This window comes from Alosa alosa, chromosome 6 (genome assembly GCF_017589495.1).
Source record: "Alosa alosa isolate M-15738 ecotype Scorff River chromosome 6, AALO_Geno_1.1, whole genome shotgun sequence".
NCBI lineage: Eukaryota > Metazoa > Chordata > Actinopteri > Clupeiformes > Clupeidae > Alosa > Alosa alosa.
The window spans coordinates 27,156,695-27,178,838 of NC_063194.1; the positions used below are offsets into that span (position 1 = coordinate 27,156,695).

Consider the following 22,144-nt stretch of genomic DNA (forward strand, 5'->3'; position numbering starts at 1 on the left):
TCTCTCTTGCCTACCTTGCCTCACCATTTCTGTTTTTAAAAGAAAGATGTATGTCCATGGCCTTCAAATCTTATCCTAGTGTTCTAATCCTTGGTGGTTGCGTGCGTGCTTGCGCTCTTATTCTCATCCTCTCTCCTGCGCAAACATTATGTCCTGCATGCCTACTGCGTGTAGGTGTAGTTCTACTGCAGAAAGTTTCGCAAATAAATTAGTTTGTTTTACAGAAATGGCCTACTGTCACACTGCATGCAGGCTCTAACCAAAAGCACACATTTGTAAATAAGCGTGTCGGATCGCTGGTCGGGTATAATTTTGTCCTAATTAATATTCGTGGTCCGAGTTGCGGTCGGGTTGATTAAAATATCGGGCGACCGCGAGCCGCTTGTGACCAAACCCGCGCAACACTGCTAGGGATAGCTCTCTATCATAGGTGTATTGTCCATTGAGTACTAAAGTTAATACTGACCCAATTGAGTATGTGGGTGACTAAGACTTCTTCAAATTCAATACATGATGACAGAGACAGAGACTGCAAAGACTACAGAGACAGAGGCTGTGTCTCAAACCACATACTTCTGTCAGTACACTGCTAATGTGCACTAGGCGCTTACTTGCATTGTGCCCACATCTCAATGGTTGGTATTGTCCCAATAGCTGCGCTATATACTGTACTTAAACTAAGTATTTGAAGCAAGTAGGCGGTTTAAGATAGCCAGAGACTGCAGATGAAATCGCTTGAAGACACTGCTACAAGACATAACGCTTGATCACAGATGACATCCTGGAACTGATGCCAGAAGAGTCAACGAAATCGTATACGATTTCAAGACCTTAACATTTTTTGTCAGATTCAGCAAAAAATCTCCTTACGATCCACTAGTTGTCCATCCTGTAATAGGCGTATACACTGTAAAAAAACAAACAGTATCTGTAGGCAGCCCACTACAGTCTTTGAAAACTAGAAACAAACAAATTGGGGGCAGCCTGTCCCCCAAACAAAAACGAAACACTGTGTGGAGTTTCTCTGAGAATACTGAAGTGAGGGGTGAGCTACCTCTCTGGTGTGTTTTGTTTGTTCCTTGATTATAATATAATGCATGTTGTTTTGGTCAAAATGCATCTGCTATGAAATATAAATATAAACAAAGGCTACATCATGCACAATCGCTGGCTACACCTTTAAGAAGTGAAAAGTACTAAGGAATAGTTGACTACCCCCTGATCAGCAAGAAGATTGGGAGAGAAATGACGTTGAAATGTCCACTAAACGTGTGAATCTGAACAAAGACAGACTGTGATGCAAATACAGTCTGTGATCCAAACATCCCTCTGATCACTGTGCCCCTCCACATGTTATGTTACCACTTTGAGTTGGAGATTCAGGTAGAAGTAGCTGGAGCCTATTGTAATTGGTCTTTGGCTGTGAGGCAGCCATCAGCACAAAGCTCACTTAATTATTCATGCGGGTGCCAGATAAGCATAAGGGGTGCTAGATATCTGCAAAAATGGGCCATAATGGGCTAGTAAAATAGCATCTGTGCATGTTTTGACAGACCAAAGTTACTATGCATACAGAGCAAGGTAAAATACTTTCATTCAAATACAAACATTCTATGACATCTTCAAAGTAAGATGTACTGTTTGTCATCCTTTATAACAAAATTGTGTCTGTGCAAGTATACATGTAAACTATGCAGTTGTCTCGTGTCAACCCAATAAAACTGTTTTACTTAAGTTTGACACATGTATATTTTATGTAGGGTCCTAATGGTCAACAAGGATTGCAAGGATTGGCTGGTGCAGATGGCCCCCCTGTGAGTATTGTTTTAATGGTCTATATCGAAATATAGGCTACACCCATGGGTTTATAAATCATTTCTTAAAATACCAGATGTTTTGATGTTAAAATGAAGCCAAGAAAAAATATGTCTATTGACTTTGAGGTAAAAGGAAATGTAAGATATTTAGGACAAAACAATAATAACTAGAATTACACAAGAGAGCATACCTCTGTAACAGATCCTCCTCCAAAATTAATCGACAGACAGGGCTGAAAGCACAAACACAAACAAAGAGTTGAATGTGCATTAATTTGTAGATTTTTCTTCTATTTTATACTCAGCGTGTTTGTTATAATCTTAGACTAATATTGTCCAGTTAGTTTTGTTTAGTGGAAAATTCGTTATTTGCAATAGCGGCAATATTTGCCGCTCATATAGGCTATTGTACGGTGACCGGGAAGTGCAAAACAAATTTACATTTGTGGGTGCAAATTTACTAGGGCTGTCAAGTGATTAAAAAATGTATCTAATTAATTACATACTCTGTGATTAATCAATTTAAATTAATCACATTCATCCTTTTTTTCTATGAACGTATTTTAAAAAAATAAATCAAATTGTAGCAGATGAGTGAATAGCCAAACCATCATTATAGACTTAAAAGCAATCATATGCAGTTTCAGGTAGCCTATTTTTAATTTACTTTGCCATTGTGAATAGCCTAGGCCTACTTCTCATGGCTTGTTCAAAAATGTACACAATGAAAATGCTTTTGTTGTGGAGGCGAAGGACTAACAACAGGCAAAACCTATATCCAAAGAGCTATATCTACTGACATTATGGTAATGTTTCACGATTCTCACAAGAGGTTTTTAACATGGCACAGTAAATGCAAATGACTGAAGTTTCCATTTACTGTTGACATGTGCAGTACCCTAACACCGAGGTAATGCAGACGATTTAGTGAGGGAGTTCGTCGGTTAGTTAGTTAGTCGGTCATATGTAGCCTATATCAAGTAGTTTGCAAAGTTAACTTTGACGAGGGGTGTGCTAACTCGTACCTCCGGGTTGCTTTGCATGGAGGTGATCCTTCAGACTTGACGAACTCTGCTCCAATGGTAGCCTATGGAAATTCCTTACTGCAGAAATCGCAGAGAACTGTCAACAGTTCCATCTGGGTGTTGTTTTTTAATTTTTTAAATGTAGGCTAAATGTTTAATTCACTGGACCAAGCAGTGCTTGTACATTGTAAATTTGCACCCACAGACGTAAATTTGTTTTGCACTTCCCAGCCACCGTACTATTGTCCTCTTTGGTGAAACTAGTCCCAATCCCAATGTGACAAAGTGGGACAGTCATAGCCATGCTAAACATTGCACTAAAAAAACAAAAATAAATATTTTTTGCTATTCGCTTTTTATGCATAGGCTATAGATAATCATTTTTATTGTTATTGTTCAGCACACACAAATTGAACGCTCAAGCGTTGGTTATTAACAAAGCAGACTTGCTCCCTCCTATGAATTGCTGTACTAATGGGGGGTCTAGTTTTAACTTTAGATGGGGTGGGATAGGGGGAAAATAATGACTGTACATTTTTATGACTTTATGGATCTGTACTGTATACTGTACTCTACCATTTTATTGCGTCATCTACCTTCCCAGGGTAGACGGGTGGAAACTAGCAATTTGCTACAACCCAGCAGACATCTAATGTTTTTTTGTGTGCTGTCCATGTTAATAGTGGGCACGAGTGTTCTAATGAGTGATCTTATGAACCATCGTTTAGTTTTAGTGCATTTCCCGAATATGCTTGTTTGCTACTCTTTGTACATGATGCTCTTGGTGCCTTTAAAAATTTAAAATTTCATTATCTTCACAATTTCTCTCAGTTAGTGTAAGACTATGCTTCAACTAAGGTGCTTTTTGATTTGGAGCTGTGGCCATCTGGCCTTGCAAGACAGAACAATGGGTCATCCAACTGGAACAGAGCAGGCAGAGACAGGAGTTGCGGTGAAACAAACTTACTCAAATCTTCACCATGCTGGGCAGAGGCTGCCAAGGGACTCGAGCTGGCTTTTCCTGAGGCAAGGGAGAGAGAGAGAGAGAGAGAGAGAGAGAAAAGCCAATGTTAGTGAGAAGTGCAGTCCCTGCCACTGATCTAGCCACCCAGTCCTCTTTGGTGTGACTCCTCTCACTCTGTATTCAGGTCCTTGCTCCTGTTCTAGCCGTCGTAGTTTCACTTCACTTCACAAAAAAAGGGGTTTCTAAGTTCAGTAAAAATGCAAACAAAAAAAAGGTAACTTAGTAGATGTCTGGTCTCCACTCTTCAGTAGCTCAAGCCAGTCTGCCTGGAGTTTGTCCTGCTGAGGATAAAAAGGCTAGCCTAGAAATCTAGACGCACCCTAGTGGCAGCAAATGTAATTTGCAGCCAGGGTAGTAGCAACTCGCCGTTCGCTTGCGAGCTCAAAAAATTCAACTTCGATCAGGCCTATCACGTCTTGTATAGAGTCAGTGGGCGGGCTTATTATAATGATAGCAGAGTTAAGACGGTTCCATGTGAATTCCCTTCTACTTGAAAAACTAAGAATATGGATGCTGCTGCTGGTGAGCAGCGTGACACGAGTTAACCTTTTTTTATGTTGCCAAAAGTTTGATCAAAACTCAAAAGTTTGAGTTGTAGCGCTATCCTATTGCGTGTAGAGGGAATTTGAAAGACAACTGTTTATCCCGCCCCTCGGAATGGTGAGTTCCCAGACCCTACATCTTGATGTGGGTCTGGTTCATCAGGCTATAAAAAGGCCACTAATTCCCTGATTAACCCAGTAGACCTGGTTAGAGGCAATCAGAGACACCTGGGTTATGTCGCAACCAATAATAATGGGGAGAAAGAACAAGGAATTATGCAATTAATACAAACATTTATTGGATTTTTTTAAAAAAAATGAACATGTGAAATGTAAATAAATGAACTACTTTTATTTCACTAGTTTGATCTCTTAGTATTGTTTTATTGTGAACTGATTTTTCTTTTTTTCACATAGGGACATCCTGGAAAAGAAGGTCCTCACGGAGAAAAAGGAGGGATTGTAAGGGATATACTTTGTGTTTGTATTTTGTGAGTTTCATTGTGAATGTGAAACAAGCTGAAACTTGTCTTTTTATATCAGATCATGTCAGATGACCATATTTTTCATTTAATCAGATTTCATGATTTAAAGTATGAGGAGATTGAAGGAAAGATCGGAAAGGAGAAATGTATTGCAGTAGTAAGTGTATGTATGAGCATGTGTATGTGTTGGTAGATAATGTTGGTGATGATGGGGCAGAAATAGCTGAAATTGTGAGAGTGGATTACTGTGTGTCCTTGTTTGACACTGCAGAAGTGCATGTTCCTGCTTAGGTGTGTTCTAAGAATGGGTGTTGTGTTGTCAGTCAACCTTTGTGTTATCAGTCAACCTTTCCATACAGTTATCATGATGGCTATGTTGACAATCCAGATCTAAAGATCCAACAGTATTAGGCCCACTGAACAATACATGTGTGAGATTTTTTCTCCATAATGAATGATACAAAGATTGTTTACCATACCATCTTGCATCACTGGTAGTTACCTTTAGTGTCGCAAATAAGCACCAACTTTAGCTTTTTTGTCATTGTTGACTTCCTACCATTGATTCATCTGTAAATCTACTGTTAAATAATTAAGATGGTTAGGACTAAGCCATCTAAATTTAATCAGTGGACATTTTTGAAAATGCTATATAATATATTATATTTCCTGTATTTTACTGCAGGTGTGTTGAGAACCTAAAATATTATCTGTGTAAAATCAGTCCACAATTACAGTCTCTAAAAGTTGTAGTCTAACCCTAGGTTATGGGGCAGTTCATCTGTACTTCATACACAGATAGCTTATTCCACGGTGCTATGATGTATTTTCATACTGAGTGTCAGCATACTTCTTCCTGTTTTGTGACATTAACTTGACAGAGCAATACTGCCACCTGTTGGAGTAGTAAATTGTTTTCTTTGTTTCCAGTTTACAAAGTAATTCATGAAGCTAGAATGACATGTACAGGACAGTCAGTACCTCTCATTTCACTGCTTTTTGGAGGTTGAAAAAAGGCATCTAGCATAACAGTTAGATGGTGCTCTTCTGATAGGGTAAATACAGACATAATGTTATTGTGTTTATAGGGTCACCCTGGTCCTCAAGGTTCTATTGGCTATCCAGGGCCTCGTGGAGTTAAGGTAAGATGACTTATTTAATTTAGCTGTTTACCTTCCAAACTCTATAGAGTGCAGCTTGACTAATGTATAATTCTATGTCAAAAAAGGGAGCAGAGGGTGTGCGTGGCATGAAAGGTGGCAAAGGAGAACAGGTAAGAAGGCAATGTGCAACTTTACCCCTTAAGCTACATGCTATCTTAGACAAAGAATTGTAATTTACAATCGTGTGCTTTGGTAAGGCAGTTTGTCAGATACTCTTATTTCTGTGGGTTTGTACAATCCAAGTTTGTTTGTAATTACAATAATGATACATATGTCTGTTAGGTATGTGGATCCTACATTACAATGATCAGATATTTAGTTTGAGTGAAACATAGCCAAAAAGTTTCACCAGTTAATTTCTAAAAGCACTTTACTTACTGACTGATACTCATTCAGCCTGTCAGGTAGAGGTTAGAGGCAGTGAAGAGTCCAGATGTTAAATAAACTAAATGAACTCATGAGCAGTTGTTTTTTAGGGGGAGGATGGTTTCCCTGGGTTCAAAGGTGACATGGGTCTTAGCGGTGAGAAGGTAAGTGTAACTTTTGTATAATATTACATATTACATGTATTTAATATGATATACATTAACTGTTAATTGCCATATGCATTAACATGTACATTATGCACATTAAATTATAATGTGAAGGTGAAATTAAATGTTTTCACTTGATCCTCTCCAAGAAAGCTATAGCTTTATGTCCTATTAGTACACAGTGTTTGGGTAGAAACACCAGAAATACTACATGTTTGAGGTGATAATGTGGCAATGACACAAAGTGGATGTATGCTTTCCATGCTTTCCTCTTTAAAAGAAAGATATATCCTATATATCCTAGCCAACTGTTGAGCCTTAGTTTTCATTGTGATCTTTCAGCCAAATGTAGTTTACTGGTACTAAAATTTATTTCAAACATATGCAGTATGTTGTCACTCTCAGTACTTTCGACAGTCCACTAATTTGTAATTGTGTCGCAAACAGAGTTTGCAAGTCTGGAGATATGTTGTTGCCTTAAGTAAATCCAGCAGCATCTGCGATTCACTTTGGATCTCCTCCACTGTGTCAAAGCTTGAACGCCATCTTGAGGAAATAAAAAGCAGTCACAGTAGCCAAATCCATGGAGTAGGGAGGTGGGGATCAACAATCATGTTGAAAACGTGTGCATTTTCCACATGATGTGAGCCAATATGGAGTACCCAAAGGCCAGTGCACCACTCAAGTCATATGCGCCAAATGTTTTCCCTCAGATGCCTCAGAACATTACAGTAGAACTCTGCTTTGCTTTGGAAGACCCAAAAAGGACCTGAACGTTTTTATTGCACTTGTTATGGTCAAACATTGGAATGAAAGTGTTTCATAGGTGTCCAAATACCAACAATTACTTGATATTCACACACTGATATTCACAGTCCCACAAAGGAAATAAACCAAACTGTGAGTGCATTCTGGTCATGTCTTGCATGCTGCCTCTGTATTATTTCTGGATGTAATTTGCAGGGAGAACTGGGTGTTGTTGGGCTCAGAGGAGAAGATGGCCCTGAGGGACCAAAGGGTAAAGCAGGACCCAGTGGAGAACCTGGTCCAGTAGGCCTAGCTGGAGAAAAGGTCTCACCATATTATATATTACTATACTATATTACATTGCATAGGCTTTGTTTACTAGTTTCTATGACTGTTCCTTTAGATTCTTTTTGTGAATTGGTCTGCAAATATTGAATAAGTGCTGTCTGTTCGACAACCCCATCTCCAAAAAAGTTGGGATGAGATAAAAACAGAATGCTATGATTTGCAAAGCATGTAAACCCTATTTTTTATTGAGAATAGTGCAAAGATGTTGTTGAAATAGAGAATATTTTGGAAAATTTTGAATTTGATGCCAGCAACACATCTAAAAAAAGTTCAGACAGGGGCATGTTTACCACTCTGATCAGTCTATAAACATTTGGGAACTGAGGAGATCAGTTGCTGGAGTTGAATGAAATGTTGTCCCATTTTTGCCTGATAATTGTGCATGAGACAGAAAACTGGCTAGGTGCCTGCCTAGATGAAATAATTGACAGAGACACCATTCTGGAGATTAAGGGCCCTATTTTAGCGATCTAAAATGCATGGTCACTAGCAAATAGCTTAATTAAATTTAGGGGTTTGTCCAGTCTACATTGTGGGTGGTTTTGTTATCAAACGTCGAGCAAATGGCTCAACAAGACTGTTCCTATGCTTCTTAATCAGTCATGGGTGTGTTTTGGGCGTAACAACATTTAAACCAATGAGAATAACTGTCATTCCCATTCATGATCTGTCATTCCCTTTAACAACAAGCAGTGCAACTTCAAACAGAGCATCGGTATTTTGATAGTCAGCGGCGCATTTGAAGGAATCTTCTTGCATGCGAGACCGTATGGAACAGGTATTCCACTAAACCATGCTTTACTAAAACCTAGCAGAGTATAGCCTACACGCATCTGCACTCGTCTATTATTTGAAGTCATTGGCAAAGTGATTACCTTCGAGAACATAGCCTGAAAAAGCAACACTTACCCCAAGAATGTTTGAATGACTGAATAAAAAACTTAAGGACATTTATCCTGCAGAGGAGTTGCTGCTTACGTCTCGTGACTGTGCGTCTTCATCTGTGATTCATATGCGCTTTTCTATAGACCAGGTTTGTCTTGGTCAATGGCATAATGTTTTTTAGATAGTGTAAGATAGCAATTTTTAGATAATGCGTCAGACCACACCTTAGGTCGTTTATTGCCACATCCCTGAGTGCATTGTTCAATAAAAGAGACGAGCATGGCACAAAACTCGAGTGTAAGATAGGAATAAACTTTGCGCCGGGATAATAATCCGCTTTGTGCCAGGGTTTGTGTTGCGAAAATAGGGCCCTAAGTGTCCTACACTAAAGAAGCTTGAGGCACATGGTGACAGTCTACTAAAAATGATTCAATCAAACAAATACAATGTCAAATTCATAGATGGAAGATAGGTTCTAAGGCAGCAGTTTCCAAAGTTTTTCCCCCACGTACCACCACCTACATCCTGGCTCGCGTACCCCCACCATCCAACACATAAAAACGTAACACATTCTATTGATGCATTCCAGGCATCATGTTTAATTAGCTGCCTTACATGATAACAAATAATGAAATCAAAATGTGCAACTGGTCTATGAGCTCTCACACTAAAAAACAGTGTGGAGAACAACATTATGAAACACAAAGAACAAAGAGAACATAGGCTTAAGACCTTTTGGGGCAGCCGTGGCCCACTGGTTAGCACTCTGGACTTGTAACCGGAGGGTTGCCAGTTCGAGCCCCGACCAGTGGGCCGTGGCTGAAGTGTCCTTGAGCAAGGCACCTAACCCCTCACTGCTCCCCGAGCGCCGCCGATGTAGCAGGCAGCTCACTGCGCCGGGATTAGTGTGTGCTTCACCTCTGTTTGTGTTTCACTAATTCACCGATTGGGTTAAATGCAGAGACCAAATTTCCCTCACGGGATCAAAAAAGTATATATACTTATACTATACATACTTATACTTAAGATAAAAAAAAAAAAAACATTTTTAACACCTTTCCGACATTGCCCTTTTCATCTCACGTACCCCCTTGCGTACCACCGGTGGTACACGTACCACAGTTTGGGAATCCCTGTTCTAAGAGAAACTGCATCAGGATTAGGCTACTATTACCAGGTCCAAGTAGCAATGCATTGTGCAAACAAAACAATGCTAAAAATGTATTACCAGGAATCAAATGGTCGATAAAACCACTGTTCTTTGTGATGAAAGTGTCACTGGCCCTTCCACCGAACAGTTTTAACACAAACATCACATTAAATTGGGGGCTATACAGTATGGGACTTTGTAGGCGTTATGATGTTTGTGGTTGCCGTACGTTTGTGATTGTTTTCTTAAGTTCATTGGCCTTTGAACAAATATTTGAGTACAGTATATGATGCATGTGGCTTTGGGATAATTTTGTCTGAAACTCTTAGGCCTTATTCTATTCAGTGTGTCTCTAGGCAACCAAGCAATCACCTTTTCCCTCATAAACTTTATAAGTATTTGTCTCCAGAATGTAAAGATTTCAAAGGCTGTGCTCCTGCTTATTCCAAACCATTTACCTAAGTCTGTGAACATCAAATCAAGACAGAGCCTCATTAGAACAAGCAACAGTTGTTCAGGGACAGCTAACTTGCCGACACTGATGGTGCAGGATCAGTTTGTGTCGCACAGTCTTTTGTTGACTTCTTAAAACTGTAGTTGTGGTCTGCAGTATCTGGACACTGGATGCCAAATCACACTTCTGCAGAGGCATATTTTCCAAATTACTGACATTCACCTCTACATCAGATTCAGTAACTTCAGGTTCAGCACATGTGTCCTCTTGTAAGGGCTGAAGACATCTTTTTTGGGAGGGGCTCTTCCACATGATATTAACCCCTGAGAAAATACAACAAATAAGGAAAGGAAATTAACTTACATGTAGGCTATAAATCAAGACAACAACAAATTTAAACCAAAAACAATCATGAACATTTACACAACATCCAAATATCGAAGTGATTTCTAAATATTATTGAAAAAATGAATAAAACCTATGGTAAAATGGAATAAAACTTACATTATATATATGTCCCATATGTAACACTGGGTATGGGTGTTCTTTCATTGGTTTACCATCCAGGAAATGTACTGTATTCCACACACCTAGAGAGTGGGGGGGGGGTAATGAGGAAGAATACCAAACATTACTAACTTAACAATGCTGCCCAAAATATTGTTCATTACATTACTGTGTCGGAGGAAAACGCACTAAGATCTTTCCAAATAACTGATGTGATGTTTCACGGTTAACATTACGAAAGAAGAAAAACAAGCCTGCTACTAACATAGGGTCGCCTGCCCCCGGACTCCATCATACGGTTTTATGTGTGTAATGCCGACCAAATCATGTTGACTTGATGGTCATTAGGTTGCCCTAACCTTAGTTAAAGCAAATCATTTCTCAATAATGGCATTTAGTTGATAGAGATAATTATTCTGGCGACAACTGCAGTTCCTAGCACACACTAACGTTACAATTTTGCTTTTATGTAAAATATTTGGTAGCGTGGTCTTAGCTTTTACTGTCAGTGTGTCTTAGCCCACTAACATACCTAGCTAACTTAGAAGATCACGGCCATTTAATATTGTTTTCTGGTCCTGTCCCTTGATTTCTCTGAATTCTCTGAATATTTTAATGTTATGCACTATAGAAATCCCCAAATTCTTCGCAATTTCACATTGAGGGGTATTATTCTTATATTGTTGCATTATTTGCCCACACAGGTTTTCCCAGGATAATGAATACCTTTGCATCTTTACTTCTGAGAGACTCTGTGTTAGGACTTGCAGGCAAGGACCCAAATGCAGACCAGAAACTTGCGTAGTTCAGTTTTAATGTTGCAGCCAGACAGCAACAGAGCAAAGCACAAGAGATACAGTCCAAACACGAAAAGTTCCAAAAAGGGCAAAGCACAAAAGATCCAGGATGAGTTTCCAAAACGCAGGCAAAAACACAAAAGTTCAGGCAAAAACAGGCAGAGTATTCACAGAAGACCAGAAATACAGCTCTGGCAGACACAGCTTTATCCTCACCAAAATCAGTTACAACCAGACAAAGAACAGAAAATAAACTGAACTTTCAATACTAGGCGGTCTAAACAAAGGAGACAGATCATTGGGTGAGGACAAACACGGGACAGGAGAAATCAATACAGATAATAAGCAGACTGATGAACAGCACAGGTGTGGGCAGAAAGTGGCAGGAAAAAACAGGGAGTGGCAAATTGGAGGTGGGATTCAGGCCACAACAAAGGCACATGGCATCAAAACATAAGATTGTCCGACAATACACAACCAGTCCAGCAGGGCGGCCAGAGTCCCTCAGTACTAAGTACTGACACTCTGCCTTTCTGGGATGCCCTTTTATACCTAATCATGGTGACAATCTAATTAGTTGTTAAATGTTCCTCATTGTGTTTTCTTTAGCATTACACAACTCTTCCAGCTTTGCGTTGCCCCGGTCCCAACTGTTTCGAGGCAGGTTGCTGGCATCAAATTCAAAATGAGTTCATATTTTCCATGAAAAGTCAAGATAGTCAGTTTCAAAAGTTGATATGTTCCCTCTGTCGTTTTGCAACTAAATATGGGTTTACGAGATTTGCTGAGCATCACATTTTGTGCTCGATTTTACACAGCATCCCAATATATAGTAACTAAATAGAAACATTTATAAATATGTAAATATTATAACATATGTAAACAACGAACACTTAGAAAACATTTATTGAACATTGACTGCAATGTTTTTTGTATTTATTTTGTTTTCTGTTCCTTTTAGGGCAAACTAGGTGTTCCAGGGTTACCTGGCTACCCTGGAAGACAGGGCTCAAAGGTATGTGACGGTTTCTCTGATGGTCTGAAAATTGTAATTTATGTGACTGTGATCGCAGAGCTGTGAACAAGAAAGCGCTCTGAAAAAAAGTAATGAGTAATGTTAATTTGTCTTATTCACGCTGAAAAGCGTACAAAATGCTGCAACGTGTTCAAAGCCTAGTAGCCTAGAATAAAGAAAAGTGCACAGGTTGAAAAACTTTTCTCCTGCATATGATGAGGGTGCTGATCTTTAGCCTAAATTGCCAGGTTGCTAGCAGTGGAACATAGCAGAGGGGGCGACAATTTAATAAGGTAAAATCTGAATCTCACCATGTCATCGAATCAGGGGACCCGAAGTGCGTTCCTAATGTCCTAATATCCTAACATTTAAATGCACACCTAACAGACGCCATCATATTCAATAGGTAGTCCGATTTCTGTATAATAGCCTGTAATAATAATATGTTTATGTAACTAGAAAGCCTAATTGCTTAATTGTAGGCGTTTTTTCTGTGAGGCCTGGTTGCAATTCCGCAAAATTATATTATTTTTCTGTGCGGTCCAGTAGCGCTGGAAAGTAGCCGCGTCGAGCTCCCCCACATTGAATATGTCGCCCCCATGTTCATAGACTGTGTGCCATTTTCAACTGTGTGCTACTTTCGCAGAAGCCCCTGGCTGCATCGTGCTGATCGGGCTCGGCTGCTTGGTGACACTGTCGGAAAAAAAGTTTCGACTTTGTGTGTGTCTATTTGCATAACTTACACTACTGATCCAATTTGCTTCAGACTTTCAGACAAGATAGAGGGTCATCATATCTCAGTCCTCCTACATGACTTGAAATTTGGTTTCACTTTCTTTACCATTGTGAGATAGGGGTGAGGGTCTGCTGTGACCTGACTGCTGGTGTTATTATTGTAATGCCGAATGCACTGGCCTAAAGTGACTGTTGATTGTGCAGATGAAATAACATCAAAATGCCAGCTAGATATTAACTTATCTGGAAAAAGTAACCTAGACATGTCATGGCACTGACTTTGCCCATTGCAAGGGCACTTCATAGTTCTGCAGTGCTATCCAAGAGGGCACTTCATGATTTGTTTTTCTTCCATCAGAAAAGCACCTGTAAGAAATGTATCCCATTGTAAGGGCACCAGAGGTGGACATACTGGGTTCAGAAAATAAAAAAATCCTGCCAAGTATTTGATCCAACCATTTAGTAAACCACCTCATCCTAATTAGCAGCCAGGTAGATCAGATAATTAGTGATATCACCTGTGTTAAATGCACAGGTAGAAAAAATATATGCCTGGACTTTTACTTTCTGGAACCGGGATGTCCGCCTCTGGTAAAGGGCAGCAAGGAAGTGTCCTAATGGATGCCCCTGCAGTAGAAAATATGTGGTAGGGGCACCTGCATTCTGTACTGGAAATGACACCCTTTGGAACATTGTCAGCATAGGGGCAGCATAGAAGGCACTCCACAATACACGTCCACAATACACGTATAGATCATTTTAAGGGGCACCATATAGTGTGTTGGATTACATTTACAACACCAGAAGGGCACTCATTAAGACACATTCTCCAAACGTATTGTTTGAAGTGGCACTCAACAGGGCACTGAAACATTTTTCTCATGTAAAGGCCAGCCAATAAGACACTTTTGCCCCTACCTCGGAGCCCGCCATTGTATTGTACTATCACAGAAATATTGAAAAATGCATGTACCAGTAACACATCTTTTCATTTAAAGGGTTCCACTGGTTTTCCTGGATTTGCCGGATCCAATGGAGATAAGGGAGCCAGGGTAAGACAATGACTGGCAGAATTTGAAACATGAAGAGAGAGAGCTTTTTTCAGATCTTTGCAACATTTAGTGAAATTATCCTCACATTTTTATTAGCTACATCTTATGTCACTCCACATTTATAGCATTCAGTTATAGGTCAATCTTATACAAAGCTCATTTCTTCACTTCCATAGGGTGTTGCTGGCAAGTCTGGTCCAAGGGGTCAACGTGGTCCAACGGTACCAAATTCAGTTTGGAATTTCTGTTACATTAAAATCTTTCAGTACATTGTTTTGGAATAAGCACATCTATTGAGATACCAAGTGTATTATTTCAGTGTGTGTGTGTGTGTGTGTGTGTGTGTGTGTGTGTGTGTGTGTGGTACCCAGGGTCCACGGGGTGGAAGAGGGGCAAGAGGGCCAACAGGAAAGCCAGGTGCAAAGGTAAGAAAAATATGTAAATGTAAATCAGGTTTATTAGCCATGTATACTTGCATATAAAAGAAATTTCTGCTCTGCATTTTACCTATATATATGTACGGTGTGTATAAATTGTACTGTATGGGCTCTATCTTGCACGTAGCACGTCTTGTACACTGGTGCTTGTGTCATTTCTATTTTGCATTGGACGCACAGCGGAATTTTCACTCCACAGACGCACCTCGTTAAATTAGGAAATTAACTTGCGCTCTCGGGGGCGGTTCAGCTAAAAGAGGAGGCGTGTTCCGGCGCAAATGTTCCCTGGTGCTATTTTGCAGATTCAGAAAACAATTCAGCCACAGATCAGGAAAAACCTACTCTGAAGTCAGTGGCGCGTTATTCAGATGCTATTTTAAGGGCGCATGCATGACCATAGGGGCGCCTGCAGGAATGAATGAATGCTATGCACACCCATCTACAGACACCCCCGTACACGCACCGAAACATTCAAAGCATTGATAAAATTTGTCCGTTTCCAGGTTTCGTTTGTGAATTGGTCACCTAAAAAGTAGCCTATATAGTACAACATCCACATGCAATATCTTTATAACATTGCCTAACAACCTATTCATTTGGACAACTTTATTCAGCCCTATGAAGGCTAAAGTTACCTTTAGTTTTTTCCCAATTTACGGTTGTTTATGGCTTTAAACATTGTGTTAGCTTTAACATCAGCCTATAATCATTATTCCAGCTGTAACGCTAATATTTTGACAAGCACCACAATTTTGCCTACCTTGCCCATCTGAAATAACTCCTAGCTTTGCTGCCTCCATCATTTGCTCCCTCCATCATTTCATTGTTTTCAAAAATGTTTTATATCCATTATGGCCTTGAAGTCTTGAGTTAGTGAATTGGCTTAAATCAGCTTATTGTGTGCTGATAACCAGCAACCATAGATAGTAAAAGAAAGTAGCAAGTAGCTACAATTTCTGTAATTGCTGCGTTCGTGCGTTGTTATTCCCTCTCCTGCTCAAACGAAAGTTGTGTGTGCATTAAGTTGATTTTGATAACGTGTTTACAAACTTTACTTTATCAAAAATATTGTAAATAGCCTACTGTCATGCAGTTAATGGGATACTGTGCAGAGTTGGGAAGTTATGGTAGGTCAACTTGGTGTGAATACATATTGCCTCTCGTTGTTGAGTTGCCTGATGGTACAGTAAGCACAGTGCGTACGGCCATACACCTGCTTGGCCATAATGTAGCGTGTGCACAAGCACATACACTTTGCTCCTTTCATCTACACTGTACACGGACACAGCAGTTCCCATTTCTGCAAATGATTCCACAAAGCTACTTGCGTTTTGCGTTTGATACTTGCGTTTCAGATTGTTAAAATAGAGCCCTATGTATTTGTTAACCAATGGGTGTGGGAGGGAGTGAACTTGTCCGATGTCAGTGAGACCTTACTTTTACATTCCCTTGGTGTGGTTTTGCATTTACTTGCAATACTTTAAACTTTACCAGGGAATGCATAGCTAATTGCAAGGGAATTGAAAAGAAAAGAAAAAAATATGAGAGAATGCAAAAGTATTGTGAGGTAATGGGAAGCTCTTGCAAGGGAATGCAAAAGTAGTTAAAAAATATATATTTCCATGATTTTGCATGTCCCTTCTAGAGGTTAAGGCTATGTTCAGACTTGGCTTCTCTTTCTGATAAGATAAGTTGTGCAGACCGCTTTTTCAGTTCTTAAAAAATCGTCCGCTGTGCGTCGGGGTCCGGTTCGCCCTGTCGGGACTTATTTTCCCAATAATAACCGCCGTTCTATACATTATCCGTTACATATACACATTTAATGGTATACATATAAAGATTTTTTCAAATTTGGGCTTTCAGTCCCACAGTCATCCTGATTGATGATTTGTTTTTCTTAGGGTTCCTCAGGGAATGATGGCCCTCCTGGTGGTTTGGGAGACAGAGTGAGTGACAACACATTTTTATTTTATGCATTTCTTTTATTTGATGAGAAAGCTCCAAAACAAAGCATGAAACTGATGCACTGGACGTTTACAGCAATTGCTACAACTCTAGAGGATACATTACATACCCTTCTCTTCTCTATGCTTCCAATAACCTGAAAGTGGATTAGACCAGATAGCCTACAACTCCCTTTTAGCTATAGCTCTTCTTGGTCTTGGAGGTGTTAAGTTGGAGATGGTTTATCTACACCCTTTTACAAAGTCATCCATCAGGCTCATGTACTCCCCCGTCAATCCTTAATACACAATTGCAGTAACAAGGATGTCACGCCACTTCCTCCTTGATTTTGAAAATTGAAGCAGGTATCCTCAAGTACTACAAGTACCTAAAACAGGCATATTTTTTTTCTATGTATCATATACATCCAAAAATCTAATGAATTAACCAAATCAGACATTTGCTGTGATGATAGGTGTTAGAGGTGTTGAGATTCATGATAAAAATAACTCACTTTGTAGTGGTGTTAGATAGTCTTTGAGCCCTCAGAAACATGTAGCTGAAGAGTGCACATGTAAGTCAAACACATGTAAATGGTGTTAAAAAACTAACTCAGATTTTGCAACACATGGACATCACAGACTTCAGTCAATGAAGAATATGCATAAATATTTCTTATGCATATGGAGAATCATGCCCATGGTGTTTTGGAGTGGAATGAATCACACAAAAAAACTACATCAGATCTGCAAGAACATTGACTTAATTTACACTGTGAGCTATCTTGTTATATGCATAGCTGTTTTAATTATTTTTTCTTTCTTTTTAGGGTCTACAAGGTCCTCAAGGACCAGTCGGAGTCTCAGGTCCTAAAGGCCCTAGTGTAAGGCTGTTTTTGCAGAATCGTGTTTCGATGATACATCTCAAACTGAGGATACACAAATATGCGTTAGCATCCAAAAATATTTCTCTCATCAATACCATTACATCATAACATTGTTTTCATATTTCCACAGGGACCTCCTGGTAAAGATGGACTACCTGGTCACCCTGGACAGAGAGGAGAGACGGTAAAGTAAAAGCAAAGGTGGAAAAGTCCAGCTTCAGAAAGTAAAAGTCCTACCACATATCTCTGCCAACCATTCACTTAAACCATCTGATTCTAATTATCACAACTCTTCAGCCAGGGAGAGTAGCAAATTGGTGAGATCACCTGTGTTAAGTGTACACAGGTAGAACCAATACATGGTTGGACTTTACTTTCTGAAGCTGGACTTTTCCACAGTGAAATATCCAACAGTCTTAAAATAATCTTAAAAATGCCATACAATGTTTAATCTAGGAGTTACTAAGATCATTTTATTTTTCCCCAAGGGCTTCCAAGGGAAAACTGGACCACCTGGACCCGGTGGTGTCATCGGCCCCCAGGTAACTACATTGTAATAACCCTCTTACACCTGGCGCATCGTGGCACCAAGAGCAATGCAAGCCTTGTTCCTGTCTTAAACCCAACGCAGTAATATTTTTTTTGCCAAGAGCAGGAGTTCACAAGTTGTCAAATGAACTCTGCACACCCACCGGTGTGTCAATGAAAAAAATAGGTGTGATCAGCAGAGGCGGACAGAGTACACAGCTTCATTACTTGAGTAAAAGTACAGATACCCTTTGCTAAATTTTACTCAAGTACAAGTAAAAGTACAACAGTCAGATGTCTACTTAAGTAAAAGTACTGAAGTACTTGTTTTTAAAAGTACTTGAGTATCAAGAGTACATGAGTAGCCTACATTTTCTAAATATTGCATTACTACAGCCACAGTGCTTACATTTATGTACAGAATCGTCCTACATGGTGTTGCCAGGGATGGACAGTATTTCTAAAACATGTATTTAAAATACGTACAGTATTTCAAATACAAAATACTATTTTGTAATTGAAACACTTGAAGCGAACACTATCATTTTAACTTGTTCAGAAAATTTAAATAGTCTGGCGAGGTGGGGCCATTCCCGGGGTGGACCTGCTGCGTCTTCTTCCATTGTTTCGTCCATGGTTTCGTCTCTTATCTAAATCTGACCATGGAGTTGACTTTGGCGGAAAGCTGAAGGTGATTGCTGATAGGCTGTCCCAATCAGTGGCGCCTGCACAATCCAATCATGTTTGAGAGGGAAACAACAAATTGAGGGTTTCCGAGATTTTTCTTTTTTCCTTTTTTTTTGGAAGAAGTAACGGGTACTCACGGTTATGGATAGAAATGTAGTGGAGTAAAGAGTACAATATTTGCCTCTCAAATGTACTTGAGTAAAGTCATGAGTACTCCCCAAAAATTATACTCGAGTAAAGTACAGATCCCTCAAAATTGTACTCAAGTACTGTACTCAAGTAAATGTACTCCGTTACTGTCCGGCTCTGGTGATCAGGCACATGATCAAAAATTGCATTTTTAAGGCTACTAAAAATGATAAAGCCAATGATCAAGAAAAACTTTGTCTAAAGTGGAAGGCGCATGTAATCCACAGTTATTTTGAAGGCACGCTTTCACAAAATGTAACAATTGGCGAAACCTTAGCAATGAGTCCCAGGCAACAGACTGGTGTTCTTGGAAGAATGTTCTTAGGATTTTTATTCAGTTATTCAAATATTATTGGGGTAAGTGTTGCTTTTTTCAGGCTATGTTTTTCAATTGTAACCCCTTGTCAGTCAACAGTGAAAGTAAATAACTAAGTGTAAGACTTAATGTTGTTGTTGCCTATGACTTTGTGTCAGAATACCAATATGCAGGCGAGTCGTTGCCTGGGACTCATCACTAAGGGCTGTTTACATTTCATGACGGGGCGCCCTCAAAATAGCTGTGCTTCTATGCGCTTTTTGCTTTAGATCAGGGTTTTCTTGGTCAGTGGCGTAATGATTTTTAGTGGGTGTAAGATAGCGATTTTTGGTTCATGCGCCTGACCACACCTATTTTTTTTAATTGACTCACCCGTGTGGGGCAATGTTCAATTGAACTGGAGTGCATGACAAAAGATCCATCACTGCCTTGGGTGTAAGATAGAAATAAGACATGTGTCGCTCTCTGTGTGAGATAGGGCCCAAGAACAACCCCATTTGAACTATGCCTCTGGCAAGGAGATGATATTTAAGGCTGTTAAAAAGCGAAAGTGAACGTTTATGACTCCAGACTTTGTGTTTAGATTGTTAAAATAGGGCCTTATATGTTATGGATAAAAATTGATTGAAACAGCTTTCATTGTAACCATAAACCAACTTGTGCTTTCAGGGTTCCACTGGAGAGACAGGGCCTGTTGGTGAAAGGGGGCATCCTGGATCTCCTGGACCTCCAGGTGAACACGGTCTACCAGGGGCAGCTGGAAAAGAGGGTGGAAAGGTACAACATATAACTTAAATTGTACACCGATCCATCACTATATCTTAAAAACAGTTATTACACACAGTTGATAAAATGCCAATACCAAGCTTTAATCCTGGAGCAATAGATAGATTGATTGTTTTATATAGTCAGATGCAAGTCATTAGGCATTAAACAGTAGTACTTAATAGTATAATGAAGATGGTTGCCAGTGGGGGGGACTTGCTCATAAGGACTTTGATACGAGAAGCACTTCTAGACTGATAAATCAGTGGGAAAATGAACTTAGATACAGCCAGGCAGATCCAGACTAGGGAAGTAAAGCTGGATGAGCTCATGGATAAAATGATCTGCTAAATTCCACTCACTTTTTATTTACTGTAGAATTTCTACCAATCAACATGTTTCTCTAGGAGCATGAAAAGAAGGGATGTTGTTGTAGTAGTTGTTTATCGTGCTCATCACCGTGCTTTGATAGGTTTTCTGTATGGTGGGGAGGGATACTGTAGCTTTTCGCTAACTGCAGATATCATTTCAGGTTCTACCATTTTTGGGGGAAATGTTCCTGTTTTCGAAATGGGCTCTGTCCAAGGTTTTATCTATTAAATGTATTTATCTATTAAAAATCTATTCATTTTTTTATTATTTTTTTACCTCAGGGAGATCCAGGTCCTCACGGAGGAAGTGGGAAGGTTGGACCTTCTGGACTGAAAGGATTCTCTGGGCAGAGGGGCCTTTCTGGTGCAGGAGTAAGATCTACTTAAACTAACACCTTTTTACAATCATATTAAAATTGTGATTAACAGCAATGAAAGCTTTAAGTGAATGCTATTTAGGCGAAGTAATGTGCCACTGTATTCTGTGTTTCGTTCCTTAATTTTCCGTAGGGAATAGCTGGTTTGAAGGGAGGCGAAGGTCCACAAGGTCCATCTGGCGTTGTTGTAAGCATTCATGATTTCTAAATGAGCAATGATTTCGAAATGTCCAACAATTAAGGTTTGTCATCATTTCACACCACAAAAAGAGTTGTTACACATATTCTGTGAATCATTCATAGTACCTCAGAATGAGGATGGATTTAATATTTTTACTATCAGGAAAATGCAGAATATGATCCTCCACCTTAACCATGAATTAGATTTTGGAAAACATGTATCAGACTTTGATTTTGAGAATAAAGGGTTGTATTACAGATAGCTACAAAAGAGATCATTGGTTTCTACGCATCAAATTAACCTGTAAATCAAGTGCATTACTCAAACAAAACATGTGCTAGGTCTATTTATAAAGACACAACAGGTGTTGAGATTCATGATTTTAAAATACACTGTTGAAGAGAAGGTACATCAAATTGCATGATCAAGCAGCAACATTCTATTCTAAACAATGAAGCCAGCACGGAAGTTCAAAAACCTGCAGTACATCAGTTGTCCACCAGGGGTTTCAAGAGTGAGCTAATGGGCCCTATCATGACAGTCAAAAGCGCATCTTCACTCGTCAAAAGCTTATTCAAATTTAGTAGGATGTCCAGTCCTAATCCCAACGAAATTGGGAGGGGTTTCGTTATCAAACGTCAAGCGCATGGCGCAACAGGGTGTTCCTAGGTTTTTTAATCAGTCATACGGGTGTGTTTGGGGCGTAACATCATTTAAACCAATGAGAATGACATATGTCATTCCCTTTAACGGCGCAAAGCGCAATGTCAAATAAATAATTTGGTGAGGAACAGCAGAGAATGTGAATGATAATTATGGCTAGAAAGTTTGTTCATTCAGGAGTCTACACAATTGTAGTGGTTGATGGCCTCACAGTGAAGTAGTAATTGCTGGATGCACTGCATGCCAGTGAACTTTAGAGTATGCAAACAATACTCAAGATGGCCATCTTCTTGGCAAGTGCCGTGGGATTTTTTTCTTCTCTATTAATCAATATCACAGTTTTACTTTCGCTATTTCAAGACGACATAGAATGGAAAACTGTTTTTATTTGACTTTGATGAATAAGAAGAGTTCAGCCTTCATTTCAAAAACCTAAATTATTTGTTCATTTTATAGCAAGACTTCATCAGCGTGTTTTTCAGAACAGTTTCCGGCAAGTTCCCATTCAAAAGTCTCTTGCA

At 39.5% G+C, this 22,144-nt stretch overlaps 1 protein-coding gene across 2 annotated transcripts in view; it reads left to right on the plus strand.

Annotated features, from left to right (window-relative positions):
• The window catches only part of LOC125296671 (collagen alpha-1(XI) chain-like), a 131,771-nt gene that overhangs the window by 75,582 nt on the left and 34,045 nt on the right, over window positions 1-22,144 (plus strand). For both annotated transcript variants that reach the window (XM_048246710.1, XM_048246711.1), the window contains exons 25-41: window positions 1,761-1,814; window positions 4,826-4,870; window positions 5,982-6,035; window positions 6,122-6,166; window positions 6,533-6,586; window positions 7,553-7,660; window positions 12,439-12,492; window positions 14,226-14,279; window positions 14,456-14,500; window positions 14,651-14,704; window positions 16,618-16,662; window positions 17,490-17,543; window positions 17,677-17,730; window positions 18,035-18,088; window positions 19,936-20,043; window positions 20,685-20,774; window positions 20,913-20,966. In XM_048246710.1, coding sequence (XP_048102667.1) covers window positions 1,761-1,814; window positions 4,826-4,870; window positions 5,982-6,035; window positions 6,122-6,166; window positions 6,533-6,586; window positions 7,553-7,660; window positions 12,439-12,492; window positions 14,226-14,279; window positions 14,456-14,500; window positions 14,651-14,704; window positions 16,618-16,662; window positions 17,490-17,543; window positions 17,677-17,730; window positions 18,035-18,088; window positions 19,936-20,043; window positions 20,685-20,774; window positions 20,913-20,966 — 1,026 coding nt within the window. The remainder of the gene's footprint in view (window positions 1-1,760; window positions 1,815-4,825; window positions 4,871-5,981; window positions 6,036-6,121; window positions 6,167-6,532; window positions 6,587-7,552; window positions 7,661-12,438; window positions 12,493-14,225; window positions 14,280-14,455; window positions 14,501-14,650; window positions 14,705-16,617; window positions 16,663-17,489; window positions 17,544-17,676; window positions 17,731-18,034; window positions 18,089-19,935; window positions 20,044-20,684; window positions 20,775-20,912; window positions 20,967-22,144) is intronic.